This window comes from Bombina bombina, chromosome 4 (assembly GCF_027579735.1).
Source record: "Bombina bombina isolate aBomBom1 chromosome 4, aBomBom1.pri, whole genome shotgun sequence".
Lineage (NCBI taxonomy): Eukaryota > Metazoa > Chordata > Amphibia > Anura > Bombinatoridae > Bombina > Bombina bombina.
In genome coordinates, this window is record NC_069502.1 from 798,054,261 (window position 1) to 798,079,799 (window position 25,539).

A 25,539-nucleotide genomic window follows, 5' to 3' on the forward strand; every position below is an offset into this window, starting at 1 on the left:
CATCCAAAAACATATTATTATATTACACCAAATATATTCAAATATTTATGTAAAGTTTTTAGCATTTCTTATCACTGAGGATGCCCACAAAGCTGGCACATTTCAAAGAAATTTGTTTATGCAAAGAAAAGTTACAAGCAAGATTATTTTGCAATGGTTTCCATGTGACAATGATGAGATGGGGAATGTGATAACAGGATACACACAAGTGATGTGAGAGGGGTCAGTGATGTTTTTATGTTTTACTCTTGCAGCGTGTGACTAACTCACTGACAAGCGAGTGACATGACCGGGGACAAGATGACAACAGAGAGGATACTGACCCACCACCCTGCAGATCATGTACCTGTTGACAGGGAAGGTGATGGAATATGTCATAATAACAGCCACGTGTCCCTGTCACTGGTTGTATTTCTCTATTTACACATATTAACATGGTTTGTAATGATTAGAATATGCTTTTTGCAGTCTGACATGTCCTCGCTCAGTCTGTACATGGGGTATATAACCTTTTCATACTAAGGGCCAAACATATGTATCTTTTTTTATATACTTTAAAAAGCAAGGGTAATCTGAAAAACAAAACATCCAAAAACATATTATTATATTACACCAAATATATTCAAATATTTATGTAAAGTTTTTAGCATTTCTTATCACTGAGGATGCCCACAAAGCTGGCACATTTCAAAGAAATTTGTTTATGCAAAGAAAAGTTACAAGCACCTGAAAAATGTCTGTTAGGGGTATAGTGGTTGTGGGGAATTATTGTAGTGGGTCCTGGCAATTAAGCGGTTAAATGTTATAAGGGTGTGTCAGTTTATGTGTTTATTGCGGAGGGGTTATGGAGCCTATAATGCCAGTGGGTACTGCTCGCGGTCATTCTATGAATTGTGCACGTGATATTCAGCTGGTAATATTATGCTAAGTTTGGCCAGCACGCTAATTAGCACATCTTATTATAAGCATGTGATGCACTAACTAAGTTGTCTACAACAAACAAGTCTTTCAGAAATATTTTAACCAGTGAATTCTAATACCAAATTGAGAAATACTATAAAACTCGGACCAAAATCTCTCTTGACTTGTAATCTAGATTCTAATAGTTTGTTCTGGTTAGTGGTGGCATATATTTGACTCTAAAGGTCACATACCAACCCTTGGTCTTGGTTGGAAAATGTTCTCTATACCATTACAGGAAATATCCACCCCCCCCCCCCCCCTTTGCAGCAGCATTCACTGACTGATTATAGAGGTGCGCACTGCTGGGGAATGTGACATTATACTAGTGCCAGGGCTCAGTAACTCATTACTTACATATCTGGCCCTTTGAGTATATTCCTAACTTCTGTCTGTGTCTCTGTATGTTCTCATTATCCTGGCTCTGTCAGTAAAAGTGTGTGACAGAACCAGTCCCTGTGTCAGCGCTGAATGAGTTGTGTGTGTTTCAGGTGCCTATAAAGTGTGATGATGTTGCTGTGTATTTCTCTATGGAGGAGTTGGAGTATATAGAGGGACACAAGGAGCTTTACAAGGACGTCATGATGGAGACTCGCCAAGCACTAAGCACTATGGAGATCCCAGGAAATGAGAGCTCAGGTAATGCTGTGTAGTAATAAATATCTCACTCAGGAAATGCACAAACACTACTGACAGAGAGTAAATCTACAATCCGTCATGTGTGTTAATCTAATGAGCTGTCTAATTATAAACAAGTTTTATACCCAATAAATATCAAAACATTTTTTACAAGGGTGTGAGAGGCAAAACGTTTGTCAGGGATATTAATGCAATATATGAATATTTTTATATGCACACATTTATTTAAGGTGATGATAAACTCGCCCTTTATAAAAACAGATCTGTAACATTAGTGATATTTTAGATGGAGTTTAAGTCATCAGTGGTAATGAAGATGTGCAATAACTTTTTAATATAGATATGAAATTCAAATGCTCCGCTTCCCACTTCAAAAGTCAAATTTTCTGTGAGCTAACGGTTTTAATTGTCAAATCAGCACTCTCCCCATTTGTCAATTTTGTTGTAGCTAGAGTGCCGATTGGAGAGCAATTGAAACCGTTAGCTCACAGAAAAAAATAATTTTGAACTGGGTGGCGGGCGCAAGCTATCTGAACTTCATATCTATAATAAAAAGTAAGTTATAGTGCATCTTCATTGCAACTGATGAGTTAAACTCTGTTTAAAATATCAGTAACATTCCGCATCTGATTTAATAAATAAGAGACTTTACTATCACTTTAAGCAATGGACTAGCAGGAAATGCATTTCACATTCTTAGGTTGTGATGCGCATTGGCTGATAGAGAAATGTAGCTTTATCCAGCATCAGATCAGCTTTAAACAATTCTAATAGAGTACATTGTACATTGTTTAATGATTAGCAAAATAAACTAAATGTATTCTCTATTAGAACTAACAGGTCACAGAGATGAAAATCTAGACACAGGAGCACAAAGAGAACTTGTACAGATTATTCAACCATCAGTTGTCTCTGCAAGTGAGTGATCTATTGTATAAGCTTCACAGTTAGAAAAAAAACCTCTGATTCTGATATTATTTCACCCTATAAAAATAATGAGCCTCAGTACAGACAGATTGCAATGCTAAAATCTATTTGGTACATAAACATACCTTCCCTTCTCTCTCACCCTCTGCTGCATGCAAATACTATGCATACACACATGCTGTCTGTTGTCTCTCACCCTCTGCTTCATGTGAATAGTGCACACACACACACACCCTCTAGTCTCTTCACTCTCACTCTCTGATTTATATAAATGGTACACACACACCCTCTATTCTCTTCACTCTCACCCTCTGATTTATGTAAATGGTACACACACACCCTCTATTCTCTTCACTCTCACCCTCTGATTTATGTAAATGGTAAACACACACCCTCTAGTCTCTCCACTCTCACTCTCTGATTTATATAAATGGTACACACACACCCTCTATTCTCTTCACTCTCACCCTCTGATTTATATAAATGGTACACACACACACACCCTCTAGTCTCTTCACTCTCACCCTCTGATTTATGTAAATGGTACACACACACCCTCTATTCTCTTCACTCTCACCCTCTGATATATATAAATGGTACACACACACCCTCTATTCTCTTCACTCTCACCCTCTGATTTATATAAATGGTACACACACACCCTCTATTCTCTTCACTCTCACCCTCTGATATATATAAATGGTACATACACACACACACCCTCTATTCTCTTCACTCTCACCCTCTGATTTATATAAATGGTACACACACACCCTCTATTCTCTTCACTCTCACCCTCTGATTTATGTAAATGGTACACACACACACCCTCTATTCTCTTCACTCTCACCCTCTGATTTATGTAAATGGTACACACACACCCTCTATTCTCTTCACTCTCACCCTCTGATTTATATAAATGGTACACACACACCCTCTAGTCTCTCCACTCTCACTCTCTGATTTATATAAATGGTACACACACACCCTCTATTCTCTTCACCCTCACCCTCTGATTTATATAAATGGTACACACACACCCTCTATTCTCTTCACTCTCACCCTCTGATTTATGTAAATGGTACACACACACACCCTCTAGTCTCTCCACTCTCACCCTCTGATTTATATAAATGGTACACACACACCCTCTATTCTCTTCACTCTCACCCTCTGATTTATGTAAATGGTACACACACACCCTCTATTCTCTTCACTCTCACCCTCTGATTTATATAAATGGTACACACACACACCCTCTAGTCTCTTCACTCTCACCCTCTGATTTATATAAATGGTACACACACACACCCTCTAGTCTCTTCACTCTCACCCTCTGATTTATATAAATGGTACATACATACACACACACCCTCTAGTCTCTCCACTCTCACCCTCTGATTTATATAAATGGTACACACACACCCTCTAGTCTCTTCACTCTCACCCTCTGATTTATATAAATGGTACACACACACCCTCTAGTCTCTTCACTCTCACCCTCTGATTTATATAAATGGTACACACACACCCTCTAGTCTCTTCACTCTCACCCTCTGATTTATATAAATGGTACACACACACCCTCTAGTCTCTTCACGCTCACCCTCTGATTTATATAAATGGTACACACACACCCTCTAGTCTCTTCACTCTCACCCTCTGATTTATATAAATGGTACACACACACACCCTCTAGTCTCTTCACTCTCACCCTCTGATTTATATAAATGGTACACACACACACCCTCTAGTCTCTTCACTCTCACCCTCTGATTTATATAAATGGTACATACATACACACACACCCTCTAGTCTCTCCACTCTCACCCTCTGATTTATATAAATGGTACACACACACCCTCTAGTCTCTTCACTCTCACCCTCTGATTTATATAAATGGTACACACACACCCTCTAGTCTCTTCACTCTCACCCTCTGATTTATATAAATGGTACACACACACCCTCTAGTCTCTTCACGCTCACCCTCTGATTTATATAAATGGTACACACACACCCTCTAGTCTCTTCACTCTCACCCTCTGATTTATATAAATGGTACACACACACACACACACACCCTCTATTCTCTTCACTCTCACCCTCTGATTTATGTAAATGGTACACACACACCCTCTATTCTCTTCACTCTCACCCTCTGATTTATGTAAATAGTAAGCACACACCCTCTAGTCTCTCCACTCTCACTCTCTGATTTATATAAATGGTACACACACACCCTCTATTCTCTTCACTCTCACCCTCTGATATATATAAATGGTACATACACACACACCCTCTATTCTCTTCACTCTCACCCTCTGATTTATATAAATGGTACACACACACCCTCTATTCTCTTCACTCTCACCCTCTGATATATATAAATGGTACATACACACACACCCTCTATTCTCTTCACTCTCACCCTCTGATTTTATATAAATGGTACACACACACCCTCTATTCTCTTCACTCTCACCCTCTGATTTATGTAAATGGTACACACACACACCCTCTATTCTCTTCACTCTCACCCTCTGATTTATGTAAATGGTACACACACACCCTCTATTCTCTTCACTCTCACCCTCTGATTTATATAAATGGTACACACACACCCTCTAGTCTCTCCACTCTCACTCTCTGATTTATATAAATGGTACACACACACCCTCTATTCTCTTCACCCTCACCCTCTGATTTATATAAATGGTACACACACACCCTCTATTCTCTTCACTCTCACCCTCTGATTTATGTAAATGGTACACACACACACCCTCTATTCTCTTCACTCTCACCCTCTGATTTATGTAAATGGTACACACACACCCTCTATTCTCTTCACTCTCACCCTCTGATTTATATAAATGGTACACACACACACCCTCTAGTCTCTTCACTCTCACCCTCTGATTTATATAAATGGTACACACACACACCCTCTAGTCTCTTCACTCTCACCCTCTGATTTATATAAATGGTACATACATACACACACACCCTCTAGTCTCTCCACTCTCACCCTCTGATTTATATAAATGGTACATACACACACACCCTCTAGTCTCTTCACTCTCACCCTCTGATTTATATAAATGGTACACACACACCCTCTAGTCTCTTCACTCTCACCCTCTGATTTATATAAATGGTACACACACACCCTCTAGTCTCTTCACTCTCACCCTCTGATTTATATAAATGGTACACACACACACACACACACACCCTCTAGTCTCTTCACGCTCACCCTCTGATTTATATAAATGGTACACACACACCCTCTAGTCTCTTCACTCTCACCCTCTGATTTATATAAATGGTACACACACACACACACACCCTCTAGTCTCTTCACTCTCACTCTCTGATTTATATAAATGGTACTCACACACACACACCCTCTATTCTCTTCACTCTCACCCTCTGATTTATGTAAATGGTACACACACACCCTCTATTCTCTTCACTCTCACCCTCTGATTTATGTAAATGGTAAACACACACCCTCTAGTCTCTCCACTCTCACTCTCTGATTTATATAAATGGTACACACACACCCTCTATTCTCTTCACTCTCACCCTCTGATATATATAAATGGTACATACACACACACCCTCTATTCTCTTCACTCTCACCCTCTGATTTATATAAATGGTACACACACACCCTCTATTCTCTTCACTCTCACCCTCTGATATATATAAATGGTACATACACACACACCCTCTATTCTCTTCACTCTCACCCTCTGATTTATATAAATGGTACACACACACCCTCTATTCTCTTCACTCTCACCCTCTGATTTATGTAAATGGTACACACACACACCCTCTATTCTCTTCACTCTCACCCTCTGATTTATGTAAATGGTACACACACCCCCTCTATTCTCTTCACTCTCACCCTCTGATTTATATAAATGGTACACACACACACCCTCTAGTCTCTTCACTCTCACCCTCTGATTTATATAAATGGTACATACACACACACCCTCTAGTCTCTCCACTCTCACCCTCTGATTTATATAAATGGTACATACACACACACCCTCTAGTCTCTTCACTCTCACCCTCTGATTTATATAAATGGTACACACACACCCTCTATTCTCTTCACTCTCACCCTCTGATATATATAAATGGTACATACACACACACCCTCTATTCTCTTCACTCTCACCCTCTGATTTATATAAATGGTACACACACACCCTCTATTCTCTTCACTCTCACCCTCTGATTTATGTAAATGGTACACACACACACCCTCTATTCTCTTCACTCTCACCCTCTGATTTATGTAAATGGTACACACACCCCCTCTATTCTCTTCACTCTCACCCTCTGATTTATATAAATGGTACACACACACACCCTCTAGTCTCTTCACTCTCACCCTCTGATTTATATAAATGGTACATACACACACACCCTCTAGTCTCTCCACTCTCACCCTCTGATTTATATAAATGGTACATACACACACACCCTCTAGTCTCTTCACTCTCACCCTCTGATTTATATAAATGGTACACACACACCCTCTAGTCTCTTCACTCTCACCCTCTGATTTATATAAATGGTACACACACACCCTCTAGTCTCTTCACTCTCACCCTCTGATTTATATAAATGGTACACACACACCCTCTAGTCTCTTCACTCTCACCCTCTGATTTATATAAATGGTACACACACACACACACACCCTCTAGTCTCTTCACTCTCACCCTCTGATTTATATAAATGGTACACACACACCCTCTAGTCTCTTCACTCTCACCCTCTGATTTATATAAATGGTACACACACACACACCCTCTAGTCTCTTCACTCTCACCCTCTGATTTATATAAATGGTACACACACACACCCTCTAGTCTCTTCACTCTCACCCTATGATTTATATAAATGGTACACACACACACCCTCTAGTCTCTTCACTCTCACCCTCTGATTTATATAAATGGTACACACACACACACACACCCTCTAGTCTCTTCACTCTCACCCTCTGATTTATGTAAATGGTACACACACACCCTCTAGTCTCTTCACTCTCACCCTATGATTTATATAAATGGTACACACACACACCCTCTAGTCTCTCCACTCTCACTCTCTGATTTATATAAATGGTACACACACACCCTTTATTCTCTTCACTCTCACCCTCTGATTTATGTAAATGGTACATACACACACACCCTCTAGTCTCTTCACTCTCACCCTATGATTTATGTAAATGGTACACACACACCCTTTATTCTCTTCACTCTCACCCTATGATTTATATAAATAGTACACACACACCCTCTAGTCTCTTCACTCTCACCCTCTGATTTATGTAAATGGTACACACACACCCTCTAGTCTCTTCACTCTCACCCTATGATTTATATAAATGGTACACACACACACCCTCTAGTCTCTTCACTCTCACCCTATGATTTATATAAATGGTACACACACACCCTCTAGTCTCTTCACTCTCACCCTCTGATATATATAAATGGTACATACACACACACCCTCTATTCTCTTCACTCTCACCCTCTGATTTATATAAATGGTACACACACACCCTCTATTCTCTTCACTCTCACCCTCTGATTTATGTAAATGGTACACACACACACCCTCTATTCTCTTCACTCTCACCCTCTGATTTATGTAAATGGTACACACACACCCTCTATTCTCTTCACTCTCACCCTCTGATTTATATAAATGGTACACACACACCCTCTAGTCTCTCACTCTCACCCTCTGATTTATATAAATGGTACACACACACCCTCTATTCTCTTCACTCTCACCCTCTGATTTATATAAATGGTACACACACACACCCTCTAGTCTCTTCACTCTCACCCTCTGATTTATATAAATGGTACATACACACACACCCTCTAGTCTCTTCACTCTCACCCTCTGATTTATATAAATGGTACACACACACCCTCTAGTCTCTTCACTCTCACCCTCTGATTTATATAAATGGTACACACACACCCTCTAGTCTCTTCACTCTCACCCTCTGATTTATATAAATGGTACACACACACCCTCTAGTCTCTTCACTCTCACCCTCTGATTTATATAAATGGTACACACACACACACACACCCTCTAGTCTCTTCACGCTCACCCTCTGATTTATATAAATGGTACACACACACCCTCTAGTCTCTTCACTCTCACCCTCTGATTTATATAAATGGTACACACACACACACCCTCTAGTCTCTTCACTCTCACCCTCTGATTTATATAAATGGTACACACACACACCCTCTAGTCTCTTCACTCTCACCCTATGATTTATATAAATGGTACACACACACACCCTCTAGTCTCTTCACTCTCACCCTCTGATTTATATAAATGGTACACACACACACACACACACACCCTCTAGTCTCTTCACTCTCACCCTCTGATTTATGTAAATGGTACACACACCCTCTAGTCTCTTCACTCTCACCCTATGATTTATATAAATGGTACACACACACACCCTCTAGTCTCTCCACTCTCACTCTCTGATTTATATAAATGGTACACACACACCCTTTATTCTCTTCACTCTCACCCTCTGATTTATGTAAATGGTACATACACACACACCCTCTAGTCTCTTCACTCTCACCCTATGATTTATGTAAATGGTACACACACACCCTTTATTCTCTTCACTCTCACCCTATGATTTATATAAATAGTACACACACACCCTCTAGTCTCTTCACTCTCACCCTCTGATTTATGTAAATGGTACACACACACCCTCTAGTCTCTTCACTCTCACCCTATGATTTATATAAATGGTACACACACACACCCTCTAGTCTCTTCACTCTCACCCTATGATTTATATAAATGGTACACACACACCCTCTATTCTCTTCACTCTCACCCTCTGATATATATAAATGGTACATACACACACACCCTCTATTCTCTTCACTCTCACCCTCTGATTTTATATAAATGGTACACACACACCCTCTATTCTCTTCACTCTCACCCTCTGATTTATGTAAATGGTACACACACACACCCTCTATTCTCTTCACTCTCACCCTCTGATTTATGTAAATGGTACACACACACCCTCTAGTCTCTCCACTCTCACTCTCTGATTTATATAAATGGTACACACACACCCTCTATTCTCTTCACCCTCACCCTCTGATTTATATAAATGGTACACACACACCCTCTATTCTCTTCACTCTCACCCTCTGATTTATGTAAATGGTACACACACACACCCTCTATTCTCTTCACTCTCACCCTCTGATTTATGTAAATGGTACATACACACACCCTCTATTCTCTTCACCCTCACCCTCTGATTTATATAAATGGTACACACACACCCTCTATTCTCTTCACTCTCACCCTCTGATTTATGTAAATGGTACACACACACACCCTCTATTCTCTTCACTCTCACCCTCTGATTTATATAAATGGTACACACACACACCCTCTAGTCTCTTCACTCTCACCCTCTGATTTATATAAATGGTACACACACACACACTCTAGTCTCTTCACTCTCACCCTCTGATTTATATAAATGGTACATACATACACACACACCCTCTAGTCTCTCCACTCTCACCCTCTGATTTATATAAACGGTACATACACACACACCCTCTAGTCTCTTCACTCTCACCCTCTGATTTATATAAATGGTACACACACACCCTCTAGTCTCTTCACTCTCACCCTCTGATTTATATAAATGGTACACACACACCCTCTAGTCTCTTCACTCTCACCCTCTGATTTATATAAATGGTACACACACACACACACACACACCCTCTAGTCTCTTCACGCTCACCCTCTGATTTATATAAATGGTACACACACACCCTCTAGTCTCTTCACTCTCACCCTCTGATTTATATAAATGGTACACACACACACACACACCCTCTAGTCTCTTCACTCTCACTCTCTGATTTATATAAATGGTACACACACACACACACACACCCTCTATTCTCTTCACTCTCACCCTCTGATTTATGTAAATGGTACACACACACCCTCTATTCTCTTCACTCTCACCCTCTGATTTATGTAAATGGTAAACACACACCCTCTAGTCTCTCCACTCTCACTCTCTGATTTATATAAATGGTACACACACACCCTCTATTCTCTTCACTCTCACCCTCTGATATATATAAATGGTACATACACACACACCCTCTATTCTCTTCACTCTCACCCTCTGATTTATATAAATGGTACACACACACCCTCTAGTCTCTTCACTCTCACCCTCTGATTTATATAAATGGTACACACACACCCTCTATTCTCTTCACTCTCACCCTCTGATATATATAAATGGTACATACACACACACCCTCTATTCTCTTCACTCTCACCCTCTGATTTATATAAATGGTACACACACACCCTCTATTCTCTTCACTCTCACCCTCTGATTTATGTAAATGGTACACACACACACCCTCTATTCTCTTCACTCTCACCCTCTGATTTATGTAAATGGTACACACACCCCCTCTATTCTCTTCACTCTCACCCTCTGATTTATATAAATGGTACACACACACACACCCTCTAGTCTCTTCACTCTCACCCTCTGATTTATATAAATGGTACATACACACACACCCTCTAGTCTCTCCACTCTCACCCTCTGATTTATATAAATGGTACATACACACACACCCTCTAGTCTCTTCACTCTCACCCTCTGATTTATATAAATGGTACACACACACCCTCTAGTCTCTTCACTCTCACCCTCTGATTTATATAAATGGTACACACACACCCTCTAGTCTCTTCACTCTCACCCTCTGATTTATATAAATGGTACACACACACCCTCTAGTCTCTTCACTCTCACCCTCTGATTTATATAAATGGTACACACACACACACACACCCTCTAGTCTCTTCACGCTCACCCTCTGATTTATATAAATGGTACACACACACCCTCTAGTCTCTTCACTCTCACCCTCTGATTTATATAAATGGTACACACACACACACCCTCTAGTCTCTTCACTCTCACCCTCTGATTTATATAAATGGTACACACACACACCCTCTAGTCTCTTCACTCTCACCCTATGATTTATATAAATGGTACACACACACACCCTCTAGTCTCTTCACTCTCACCCTCTGATTTATTTAAATGGTACACACACACACACACACCCTCTAGTCTCTTCACTCTCACCCTCTGATTTATGTAAATGGTACACACACACCCTCTAGTCTCTTCACTCTCACCCTATGATTTATATAAATGGTACACACACACACACCCTCTAGTCTCTCCACTCTCACTCTCTGATTTATATAAATGGTACACACACACCCTTTATTCTCTTCACTCTCACCCTCTGATTTATGTAAATGGTACATACACACACACCCTCTAGTCTCTTCACTCTCACCCTATGATTTATGTAAATGGTACACACACACCCTTTATTCTCTTCACTCTCACCCTATGATTTATATAAATAGTACACACACACCCTCTAGTCTCTTCACTCTCACCCTCTGATTTATGTAAATGGTACACACACACCCTCTAGTCTCTTCACTCTCACCCTATGATTTATATAAATGGTACACACACACACCCTCTAGTCTCTTCACTCTCACCCTCTGATTTATGTAAATGGTACATACACACCCTCTAGTCTCCTCACTCTCACCCTCTGATTTATGTAAATGGTACACACACACACCCTCTAGTCTCTTCACTCTCACCCTCTGATTTATGTAAATGGTACACACACACCCTCTAGTCTCTTCACTCTCACCCTCTGATTTATATAAATGGTACACACACACCCTCTAGTCTCTTCACTCTCACCCTCTGATTTATATAAATGGTACACACACACACCCTCTAGTCTCTTCACTCTCACCCTCTGATTTATGTAAATGGTACATACACACACACCCTCTAGTCTCTTCACTCTCACCCTCTGATTTATGTAAATGGTACACACACACACCCTCTAGTCTCTTCACTCTCACCCTCTGATTTATGTAAATGGTACATACACACACACCCTCTAGTCTCTTCACTCTCACTCTCTGATTTATATAAATGGTACACACACACACCCTCTAGTCTCTTCACTCTCACCCTCTGATTTATGTAAATGGTACACACACACACCCTCTAGTCTCTTCACTCTCACCCTATGATTTATGTAAATGGTACACACACACCCTCTAGTCTCTTCACTCTCACCCTCTGATTTATGTAAATGGTACACACACACACACCCTCTAGTCTCTTCACTCTCACCCTCTGATTTATATAAATGATACATACACACACACACCCTCTAGTCTCTTCACTCTCACCCTCTGATTTATATAAATGGTACATACACACACACCCTCTAGTCTCTTCACTCTCACCCTCTGATTTATATAAATGGTACACACACACACACCCTCTAGTCTCTTCACTCTCACCCTCTGATTTATATAAATGGTACACACACACCCTCTAGTCTCTTCACTCTCACCCTCTGATTTATGTATTGGTACATACACACACCCTCTAGTCTCTTCACTCTCACCCTCTGATTTATGTAAATGGTACATACACACACCCTCTAGTCTCTTCACTCTCACCCTCTGATTTATGTAAATGGTACATACACACACCCTCTAGTCTCCTCACTCTCACCCTATGATTTATATAAATGGTACACACAAACACCCTCTAGTCACTTCACTCTCACCCTCTGATTTATGTAAATAGTACACACACACCCTCTAGTCTCTTCACTCTCACCCTCTGATTTATGTAAATGGTACAGACACACCCTCTAGTCTCTTCACTCTCACCCTCTGATTTATATAAATGGTACACACACACACCCTCTAGTCTCTCCACTCTCACTCTCTGATTTATATAAATGGTACACACACACACCCTCTAGTCTCTTCACTCTCACCCTCTGATTTATGTAAATGGTACATACACACACACCCTCTATTCTCTTCACTCTCACCCTCTGATTTATATAAATGGTACATACACACACCCTCTAGTCTCTTCACTCTCACCCTCTGATTTATGTAAATGGTACACACACACACCCTCTAGTCTCTTCACTCTCACCCTCTGATTTATGTTAATGGTACACACACACCCTCTAGTCTCCTCACTCTCACCCTCTGATTTATATAAATGGTACACACACACACCCTCTAGTCACTTCACTCTCACCCTCTGATTTATGTAAATGGTACATACATACACACACACCCTCTAGTCTCTTCACTCTCACCCTCTGATTTATGTAAATGGTACAGACACACACACCCTCTATTCTTCACTCTCACCCTATGATTTATATAAATGGTACACACACACACCCTCTAGTCTCTTCACTCTCACCCTCTGATTTATATAAATGGTACACACACACACCCTCTAGTCTCTTCACTCTCACCCTCTGATTTATGTAAATGGTACACACACACCCTCTAGTCTCTTCACTCTCACCCTATGATTTATATAAATGGTACACACACACACCCTCTAGTCTCTCCACTCTCACTCTCTGATTTATATAAATGGTACACACACACCCTTTATTCTCTTCACTCTCACCCTCTGATTTATGTAAATGGTACACACACACACACCCTCTAGTCTCTTCACTCTCACCCTATGATTTATGTAAATGGTACACACACACCCTTTATTCTCTTCACTCTCACCCTATGATTTATATAAATAGTACACACACACCCTCTAGTCTCTTCACTCTCACCCTCTGATTTATGTAAATGGTACACACACACCCTCTAGTCTCTTCACTCTCACCCTATGATTTATATAAATGGTACACACACACACCCTCTAGTCTCTTCACTCTCACCCTATGATTTATATAAATGGTACACACACACACCCTCTAGTCTCTTCACTCTCACCCTCTGATTTATGTAAATGGTACATACACACCCTCTAGTCTCCTCACTCTCACCCTCTGATTTATGTAAATGGTACACACACACACCCTCTAGTCTCTTCACTCTCACCCTCTGATTTATGTAAATGGTACACACACACACCCTCTAGTCTCTTCACTCTCACCCTCTGATTTATGTAAATGGTACACACACACACACCCTCTAGTCTCTTCACTCTCACCCTCTGATTTATGTAAATGGTACACACACACACCCTCTAGTTTCTCCACTCTCACCCTATGATTTATGTAAATGGTACACACACACCCTCTAGTCTCTTCACTCTCACCCTCTGATTTATGTAAATGGTACACACACACACCCTCTAGTCTCTTCACTCTCACCCTATGATTTATGTAAATGGTACACACACACCCTCTAGTCTCTTCACTCTCACCCTCTGATTTATGTAAATGGTACACACACACACACCCTCTAGTCTCTTCACTCTCACCCTCTGATTTATATAAATGGTACATACACACACACCCTCTAGTCTCTTCACTCTCACCCTCTGATTTATATAAATGGTACATACACACACACCCTCTAGTCTCTTCACTCTCACCCTCTGATTTATATAAATGGTACACACACACACACCCTCTAGTCTCTTCACTCTCACCCTCTGATTTATATAAATGGTACACACACACCCTCTAGTCTCTTCACTCTCACCCTCTGATTTATGTAAATGGTACATACACACACCCTCTAGTCTCTTCACTCTCACCCTCTGATTTATGTAAATGGTACATACACACACCCTCTAGTCTCTTCACTCTCACCCTCTGATTTATGTAAATGGTACATACACACACCCTCTAGTCTCCTCACTCTCACCCTATGATTTATATAAATGGTACACACAAACACCCTCTAGTCACTTCACTCTCACCCTCTGATTTATGTAAATAGTACACACACACCCTCTAGTCTCTTCACTCTCACCCTCTGATTTATGTAAATGGTACAGACACACCCTCTAGTCTCTTCACTCTCACCCTCTGATTTATATAAATGGTACACACACACCCTCTAGTCTCTCCACTCTCACTCTCTGATTTATATAAATGGTACACACACACACCCTCTAGTCTCTTCACTCTCACCCTCTGATTTATGTAAATGGTACATACACACACACCCTCTATTCTCTTCACTCTCACCCTCTGATTTATATAAATGGTACACACACACCCTCTAGTCTCTTCACTCTCACCCTCTGATTTATGTAAATGGTACACACACACACCCTCTAGTCTCTTCACTCTCACCCTCTGATTTATGTTAATGGTACACACACACCCTCTAGTCTCCTCACTCTCACCCTCTGATTTATGTTAATGGTACATACACACACACCCTCTAGTCTCTTCACTCTCACTCTCTGATTTATATAAATGGTACACACACACCCTCTAGTCACTTCACTCTCACCCTCTGATTTATGTAAATGGTACATACATACACACACACCCTCTAGTCTCTTCACTCTCACCCTCTGATTTATGTAAATGGTACAGACACACACACCCTCTATTCTCTTCACTCTCACCCTCTGATTTATGTAAATGGTACACACACACACCCTCTAGTCTCTTCACTCTCACCCTCTGATTTATGTAAATGGTACATACACACACACCCTCTAGTCTCTTCACTCTCACCCTCTGATTTATGTAAATGGTACACACACACACCCTCTAGTCTCTTCACTCTCACCCTCTGATTTATGTAAATGGTACATACACACACACCCTCTAGTCTCTTCACTCTCACTCTCTGATTTATATAAATGGTACACACACACCCCCTCTAGTCTCTTCACTCTCACCCTCTGATTTATGTAAATGGTACACACACACACCCTCTAGTTTCTCCACTCTCACCCTATGATTTATGTAAATGGTACACACACACCCTCTAGTCTCTTCACTCTCACCCTCTGATTTATGTAAATGGTACACACACACACCCTCTAGTCTCTTCACTCTCACCCTATGATTTATGTAAATGGTACACACACACCCTCTAGTCTCTTCACTCTCACCCTCTGATTTATGTAAATGGTACACACACACACACCCTCTAGTCTCTTCACTCTCACCCTCTGATTTATATAAATGGTACATACACACACACCCTCTAGTCTCTTCACTCTCACCCTCTGATTTATATAAATGGTACATACACACACACCCTCTAGTCTCTTCACTCTCACCCTCTGATTTATATAAATGGTACACACACACACACCCTCTAGTCTCTTCACTCTCACCCTCTGATTTATATAAATGGTACACACACACCCTCTAGTCTCTTCACTCTCACCCTCTGATTTATGTAAATGGTACATACACACACCCTCTAGTCTCTTCACTCTCACCCTCTGATTTATGTAAATGGTACATACACACACCCTCTAGTCTCTTTACTCTCACCCTCTGATTTATGTAAATGGTACATACACACACCCTCTAGTCTCCTCACTCTCACCCTATGATTTATATAAATGGTACACACAAACACCCTCTAGTCACTTCACTCTCACCCTCTGATTTATGTAAATAGTACACACACACCCTCTAGTCTCTTCACTCTCACCCTCTGATTTATGTAAATGGTACAGACACACCCTCTAGTCTCTTCACTCTCACCCTCTGATTTATATAAATGGTACACACACACCCTCTAGTCTCTCCACTCTCACTCTCTGATTTATATAAATGGTACACACACACACCCTCTAGTCTCTTCACTCTCACCCTCTGATTTATGTAAATGGTACATACACACACACCCTCTATTCTCTTCACTCTCACCCTCTGATTTATATAAATGGTACATACACACACCCTCTATTCTCTTCACTCTCACCCTCTGATTTATGTAAATGGTACACACACACACCCTCTAGTCTCTTCACTCTCACCCTCTGATTTATGTTAATGGTACACACACACCCTCTAGTCTCCTCACTCTCACCCTCTGATTTATGTTAATGGTACACACACACACCCTCTAGTCACTTCACTCTCACCCTCTGATTTATGTAAATGGTACATACATACACACACACCCTCTAGTCTCTTCACTCTCACCCTCTGATTTATGTAAATGGTACAGACACACACACCCTCTATTCTCTTCACTCTCACCCTCTGATTTATATAAATGGTACACACACACACCCTCTAGTCACTTCACTCTCACTCTCTGATTTATATAAATGGTACACACACACACCCTCTAGTCTCATCACTCTCACCCTCTGATTTATATAAATGGTACACACACACCCTTTATTCTCTTCACTCTCACCCTCTGATTTATGTAAATAGTACACACATACACCCTCTAGTTTCTCCACTCTCACCCTATGATTTATGAAAATGGTACACACACACCCTCTAGTCTCTTCACTCTCACCCTCTGATTTATGTAAATGGTACACACACACCCTCTAGTCTCTTCACTCTTACCCTATGATTTATGTAAATGGTACACACACACCCTCTAGTCTCTTCACTCTCACCCTCTGATTTATGTAAATGGTACACACACACACACCCTCTAGTCTCTTCACTCTCACCCTCTGATTTATATAAATGGTACACACACACCCTCTAGTCTCTTCACTCTCACCCTCTGATTTATATAAATGGTACACACACACACACACCCTCTAGTCTCTTCACTCTCACCCTCTGATTTATATAAATGGTACATACACACACACCCTCTAGTCTCTTCACTCTCACCCTCTGATTTATGTAAATGGTACATACACACACCCTCTAGTCTCTTCACTCTCACCCTCGGATTTATGTTAATGGTACACACACACCCTCTAGTCTCTTCACTCTCACCCTCTTATTTATGTAAATGGTACACACACACACACACACTCACCCTCTAGTCTCTTCACTCTCACCCTCTGATTTATGTAAATGGTACACACACACACACACCCTCTAGTCTCTTCACTCTCACCCTCGGATTTATGTTAATGGTACACACACACCCTCTAGTCTCTTCACTCTCACCCTCTTATTTATGTAAATGGTACACACACACACACACACACACTCACCCTCTAGTCTCTCCACTCTCACCCTCTGATTTATATAAATGGTACACACACACACCCTCTATTCTCTTCACTCTCACCCTCTGATTTATGTTAATGGTACACACACACACCCTCTAGTCTCTCCACTCTCACCCTCTGATTTATATAAATGGTACACACACACCCTCTAGTCTCTTCACTCTCACCCTCTGATTTATATAAATGGTACACACACACACACACACCCTCTAGTCTCTTCACTCTCACCCTCTGATTTATGTAAATGGTACACACACACACCCTCTATTCTCTTCACTCTCACCCTCTGATTTATGTTAATGGTACACACACACACCCTCTAGTCTCTTCACTCTCACCCTCTGATTTATATAAATGGTACACACACACACCCTCTAGTCTCTTCACTCTCACCCTATGATTTATGTAAATGGTACACACACACACCCTCTAGTCTCTTCACTCTCACCCTATGATTTATGTAAATGGTACACACACACACACCCTCTAGTCTCTTCACTCTCACCCTATGATTTATATAAATGGTACACACACACACCCTCTAGTCTCTTCACTCTCACCCTCTGATTTATGTAAATGGTACACACACACACCCTCTAGTCTCTTCACTCTCACCCTCTGATTTATGTAAATGGTACACACACACCCTCTAGTCTCTTCACTCTCACCCTCTGATTTATATAAATGGTACACACACACACCCTCTAGTCACTTCACTCTCACTCTCTGATTTATATAAATGGTACACACACACCCTTTATTCTCTTCACTCTCACCCTCTGATTTATGTAAATGGTACACACACACACCCTCTAGTTTCTCCACTCTCACCCTATGATTTATGTAAATGGTACACACACACCCTCTAGTCTCTTCACTCTCACCCTATGATTTATGTAAATGGTACACACACACCCTCTATTCTCTTCACTCTCACCCTCTGATATATATAAATGGTACATACACACACACCCTCTAGTCTCTTCACTCTCACCCTCTGATTTATGTAAATGGTACATACACACACCCTCTAGTCTCTTCACTCTCACCCTCTGATTTATATAAATGGTACATACACACACACCCTCTAGTCTCTCCACTCTCACTCTCTGATTTATATAAATGGTACACACACACACACCCTCTAGTCTCTTCACTCTCACCCTCTGATTTATATAAATGGTACATATACACACACACCCTCTAGTCTCTTCACTCTCACCCTCTGATTTATATAAATGGTACACACACACACACCCTCTAGTCTCTTCACTCTCACCCTCTGATTTATATAAATGGTACATACACACACACCCTCTAGTCTCTTCACTCTCACCCTCGGATTTATGTTAATGGTACACACACACCCTCTAGTCTCTTCACTCTCACCCTCTTATTTATGTAAACGGTACACACACACACACACTCACCCTCTAGTCTCTTCACTCTCACCCTCTGATTTATGTAAATGGTACACACACACCCTCTAGTCTCTTCACTCTCACCCTCTGATTTATGTAAATGGTACATACACACACCCTCTAGTCTCTTCAGTCTCACCCTCTGATTTATGTAAATGGTACACACTCACACCCTCTAGTCTCTTCACTCTCACCCTCTGATTTATATAAATGGTACACACACACACCCTCTAGTCTCTTCGCTCTCACCCTCTGATTTATATAAATGGTACATACACACACCCTCTAGTCTCTTCAGTCTCACCCTCTGATTTATATAAATGGTACACACACACACCCTCTATTCTCTTCACTCTCACCCTCTGATTTATGTAAATGGTACACACACCCTCTAGTCTCTTCACTCTCACCCTCTGATTTATATAAATGGTACACACACACCCTCTAGTCTCTTCACTCTCACCCTCTGATTTATATAAATGGTACACACACACACCCTCTAGTCTCTTCACTCTCACCCTCTGATTTATGTAAATGGTACACACACACCCTCTAGTCTCTTCACTCTCACCCTCTGATTTATATAAATGGTACACACACACACACACCCTCTAGTCTCTTCACTCTCACCCTCTGATTTATGTAAATGGTACATACATACACACCCTCTAGTCTCTCCACTCTCACTCTCTGATTTATATAAATGGTGCACACACCCTCTAGTCTCTTCACTCTCACCCTATGATTTATATAAATGGTACACACACACCCTCTAGTCTCTTCACTCTCACCCTCTGATTTATATAAATGGTACACACACACACCCTCTAGTCTCTTCACTCTCACCCTCTGATTTATGTAAATGGTACACACACACCCTCTAGTCTCTTCACTCTCACCCTCTGATTTATATAAATGGTACACACACACACACACCCTCTAGTCTCTTCACTCTCACCCTCTGATTTATGTAAATGGTACATACATACACACCCTCTAGTCTCTCCACTCTCACTCTCTGATTTATATAAATGGTGCACACACCCTCTAGTCTCTTCACTCTCACCCTATGATTTATATAAATGGTACACACACACACCCTCTAGTCTCTCCACTCTCACTCTCTGATTTATGTAAATGGTACACACACACACTCTAGTCTCCTCACTCTCACCCTATGATTTATATAAATGGTACATACACACACCCTCTAGTCTCTCCACTCTCACCCTCTTATTTATGTAAATGGTACACACACACACACACACAAACACCCTCTAGTCACTTCACTCTCACCCTCTGATTTATGTAAATAGTACACACACACCCTCTAGTCTCTTCACTCTCACCCTCTGATTTATGTAAATGGTACAGACACACCCTCTAGTCTCTTCACTCTCACCCTCTGATTTATATAAATGGTACACACACACCCTCTAGTCTCTCCACTCTCACTCTCTGATTTATATAAATGGTACACACACACACCCTCTAGTCTCTTCACTCTCACCCTCTGATTTATATAAATGGTACACACACACCCTCTATTCTCTTCACTCTCACCCTCTGATTTATATAAATGGTACACACACACACACACACACACCCTCTAGTCTCTTCACTCTCACCCTCTGATTTATGTAAATGGTACACACACACCCTCTAGTCTCTTCACTCTCACCCTCTGATTTATGTTAATGGTACACACACACCCTCTAGTCTCCTCACTCTCACCCTCTGATTTATATAAATGGTACACACACACCCTCTAGTCTCTTCACTCTCACCCTCTGATTTATGTTAATGGTACACACACACCCTCTAGTCTCCTCACTCTCACCCTCTGATTTATATAAATGGTACACACACACCCTCTATTCTCTTCACTCTCACCCTCTGATTTATATAAATGGTACATACACACACACCCTCTAGTCTCCTCACTCTCACCCTCTGATTTATATAAATGGTACACACACACCCTCTATTCTCTTCACTCTCACCCTCTGATTTATATAAATGGTACATACACACACCCTCTAGTCTCTTCACTCTCACCCTCTGATTTATGTTAATGGTACACACACACCCTCTAGTCTCCTCACTCTCACCCTCTGATTTATATAAATGGTACACACACACACACACACCCTCTAGTCACTTCACTTTCACCCTCTGATTTATGTAAATGGTACATACACACACACCCTCTAGTCTCTTCACTCTCACCCTCTGATTTATGTAAATGGTACAGACACACACACCCTCTATTCTCTTCACTCTCACCCTCTGATTTATATAAATGGTACACACACACACCCTCTAGTCACTTCACTCTCACCCTATGATTTATGTAAATGGTACATACACACACACCCTCTAGTCTCTTCACTCTCACCCTCTGATTTATGTAAATGGTACATAAACACACACCCTCTAGTCTCTCCACTCTCACTCTCTGATTTATATAAATGGTACACACACACCCTCTATTCTCTTCACTCTCACCCTCTGATATATATAAATGGTACACATACACCCTCTAGTCTCTCCACTCTCACCCTCTGATTTATATAAATGGTACATACACACACCCTCTAGTCTCTTCACTGTCACCCTCTGATTTATGTAAATGGTACACACACACCCTCTATTCTCTTCACTCTCACCCTCTGATTTATGTAAATGGTACACACACCATCTAGTCTCTTCACTCTCACCCTCTGATTTATATAAATGGTACACACACACACCCTCTAGTCTCTTCACTCTCACCCTCTGATTTATGTTAATGGTACACACACACCCTCTAGTCTCCTCACTCTCACCCTCTGATTTATATAAATGGTACACACACACACCCTCTAGTCTCTCCACTCTCACCCTCTGATTTATGTTAATGGTACATACACACACGCTCTAGTCTCTTCACTCTCACCCTCTGATTTATATAAATGGTACACACACACACCCTCTAGTCTCTCCACTCTCACCCTCTGATTTATGTTAATGGTACATACACACACGCTCTAGTCTCTTCACTCTCACCCTCTGATTTATGTAAATGGTACACACACACCCTCTAGTCTCTTCACTCTCATCCTGTGATTTATGTAAATGGTACACACACCCTCTAGTCTCTTCACTCTCACCCTCTGATTTATATAAATGGTACACACACACACCCTCTAGTCTCTTCACTCTCACCCTCTGATTTATATAAATGGTACACACACACACCCTCTAGTCTCTCCACTCTCACTCTCTGATTTATATAAATGGTACACACACACACCCTCTAGTCTCTTCACTCTCACTCTCTGATTTATATAAATGGTACACACACACACCCTCTAGTCTCTTCACTCTCACCCTCTGATTTATATAAATGGTACATACACACCCTCTAGTCTCTTCACTCTCACCCTCTGATTTATATAAATGGTACACACACATACCCTCTAGTCTCTTCACTCTCACCCTCTGATTTATATAAATGGTACACACACACACCCTCTAGTCTCTCCACTCTCACCCTCTGATTTATGTTAATGGTACACACACACCCTCTAGTCTCTTCACTCTCATCCTGTGATTTATGTAAATGGTACATACACACACACCCTCTAGTCTCTTCACTCTCACCCTCTGATTTATATAAATGGTACACACACACACCCTCTAGTCTCTCCACTCTCACTCTCTGATTTATATAAATGGTACACACACACCCTCTAGTCTCTTCACTCTCACCCTCTGATTTATATAAATGGTACATACACACACACCCTCTAGTCTCTCCACTCTCACTCTCTGATTTATATAAATGGTACATACACACACACCCTCTAGTCTCTTCACTCTCACCCTCTGATTTATATAAATGGTACACACACACACCCTCTAGTCACTTCACTCTCACTCTCTGATTTATATAAATGGTACACACACACCCTCTAGTCTCTTCACTCTCACCCTCTGAGTTATATAAATGGTACATACACACACCCTCTAGTCTCTCCACTCTCACCCTCTGATTTATGTAAATGGTACACACACACACCCTCTAGTCTCTCCACTCTCACCCTCTGATTTATATAAATGGTACACACACACACCCTCTAGTCTCTTCACTCTCACCCTCTGATTTATATAAATGGTACACACACACACCCTCTAGTCTCTTCACTCTCACCCTCTGATTTATATAAATGGTACATACACACACACACCCTCTAGTCTCTTCACTCTCACCCTCTGATTTATATAAATGGTACACACACACCCTCTAGTCTCTTCACTCTCACCCTCTGATTTATATAAATGGTACACACACACCCTCTAGTCTCTTCACTCTCACCCTCTGATTTATATAAATGGTACACACACACCCTCTAGTCTCTTCACTCTCACCCTCTGATTTATATAAATGGTACACACACACACCCTCTAGTCTTTTCACACTCACCCTCTTATTTATGTAAATGGTACACACACACCCTCTAGTCTCTTCACTCTCACCCTCTGATTTATGTAAATGGGACACACACACCCTCTAGTCTCTCCACTCTCACCCTCTGATTTATATAAATGGTACATACACACACACACCCTCTAGTCTCTTCACTCTCACTCTCTGATTTATATAAATGGTACACACACACACCCTCTAGTCTCTTCACTCTCACTCTCTGATTTATATAAATGGTACACACACACACCCTCTAGTCTCTTCACTCTCACCCTCTGATTTATGTAAATGGTACACACACACACCCTCTAGTCTCTTCACTCTCACCCTCTGATTTATGTATATGGTACACACACACCCTATAGTCTCTTCACTCTCACCCTTGGATTTATATAAATGGTACACTCACACACCCTCTAGTCTCTTCACTCTCACCCTCTGATTTATGTAAATAGTACACACACACACACACCCTCTAGTCTCTTCACTCTCACCCTCTGATTTATGTAAATGGTACACACACACCCTCTAGTCTCTTCACTCTCACCCTCTGATTTATGTAAATGGTACATACACACACCCTCTAGTCTCTTCACTCTCACCCTCTGATTTATGTAAATGGTACACACACACACCCTCTAGTCTCTTCACTCTCACCCTCTGATTTATGTAAATAGTACACACACACCCTCTAGTCTCTCCACTCTCACCCTCTGATTTATGTAAATAGTACACACACACACACTCTAGTCTCTTCACTCTCACCCTCTGATTTATGTAAATGGTACATACACACACCCTCTAGTCTCTTCACTCTCACCCTCTGATTTATATAAATGGTACACACACACACTCTCTAGTCTCTTCACTCTCACCCTCTGATTTATATAAATGGTACACACACACACTCTCTAGTCTCTTCACTCTCACCCTCTGATTTATGTAAATGGTACACACAC

The 25,539-nt window shown here is 41.0% G+C and overlaps 1 protein-coding gene across 1 annotated transcript in view; it reads left to right on the plus strand.

The window, feature by feature from the left end:
• The first annotated feature begins 285 nt into the window (after positions 1–285).
• LOC128657872 (zinc finger protein OZF-like) overlaps positions 286–25,539 on the plus strand; it is an 84,919-nt gene continuing 59,665 nt past the window's right edge. The window contains exons 1-2 of the mRNA XM_053712301.1: positions 286–361; positions 2,431–2,517. Coding sequence (XP_053568276.1) covers positions 286–361; positions 2,431–2,517 — 163 coding nt within the window. The remainder of the gene's footprint in view (positions 362–2,430; positions 2,518–25,539) is intronic.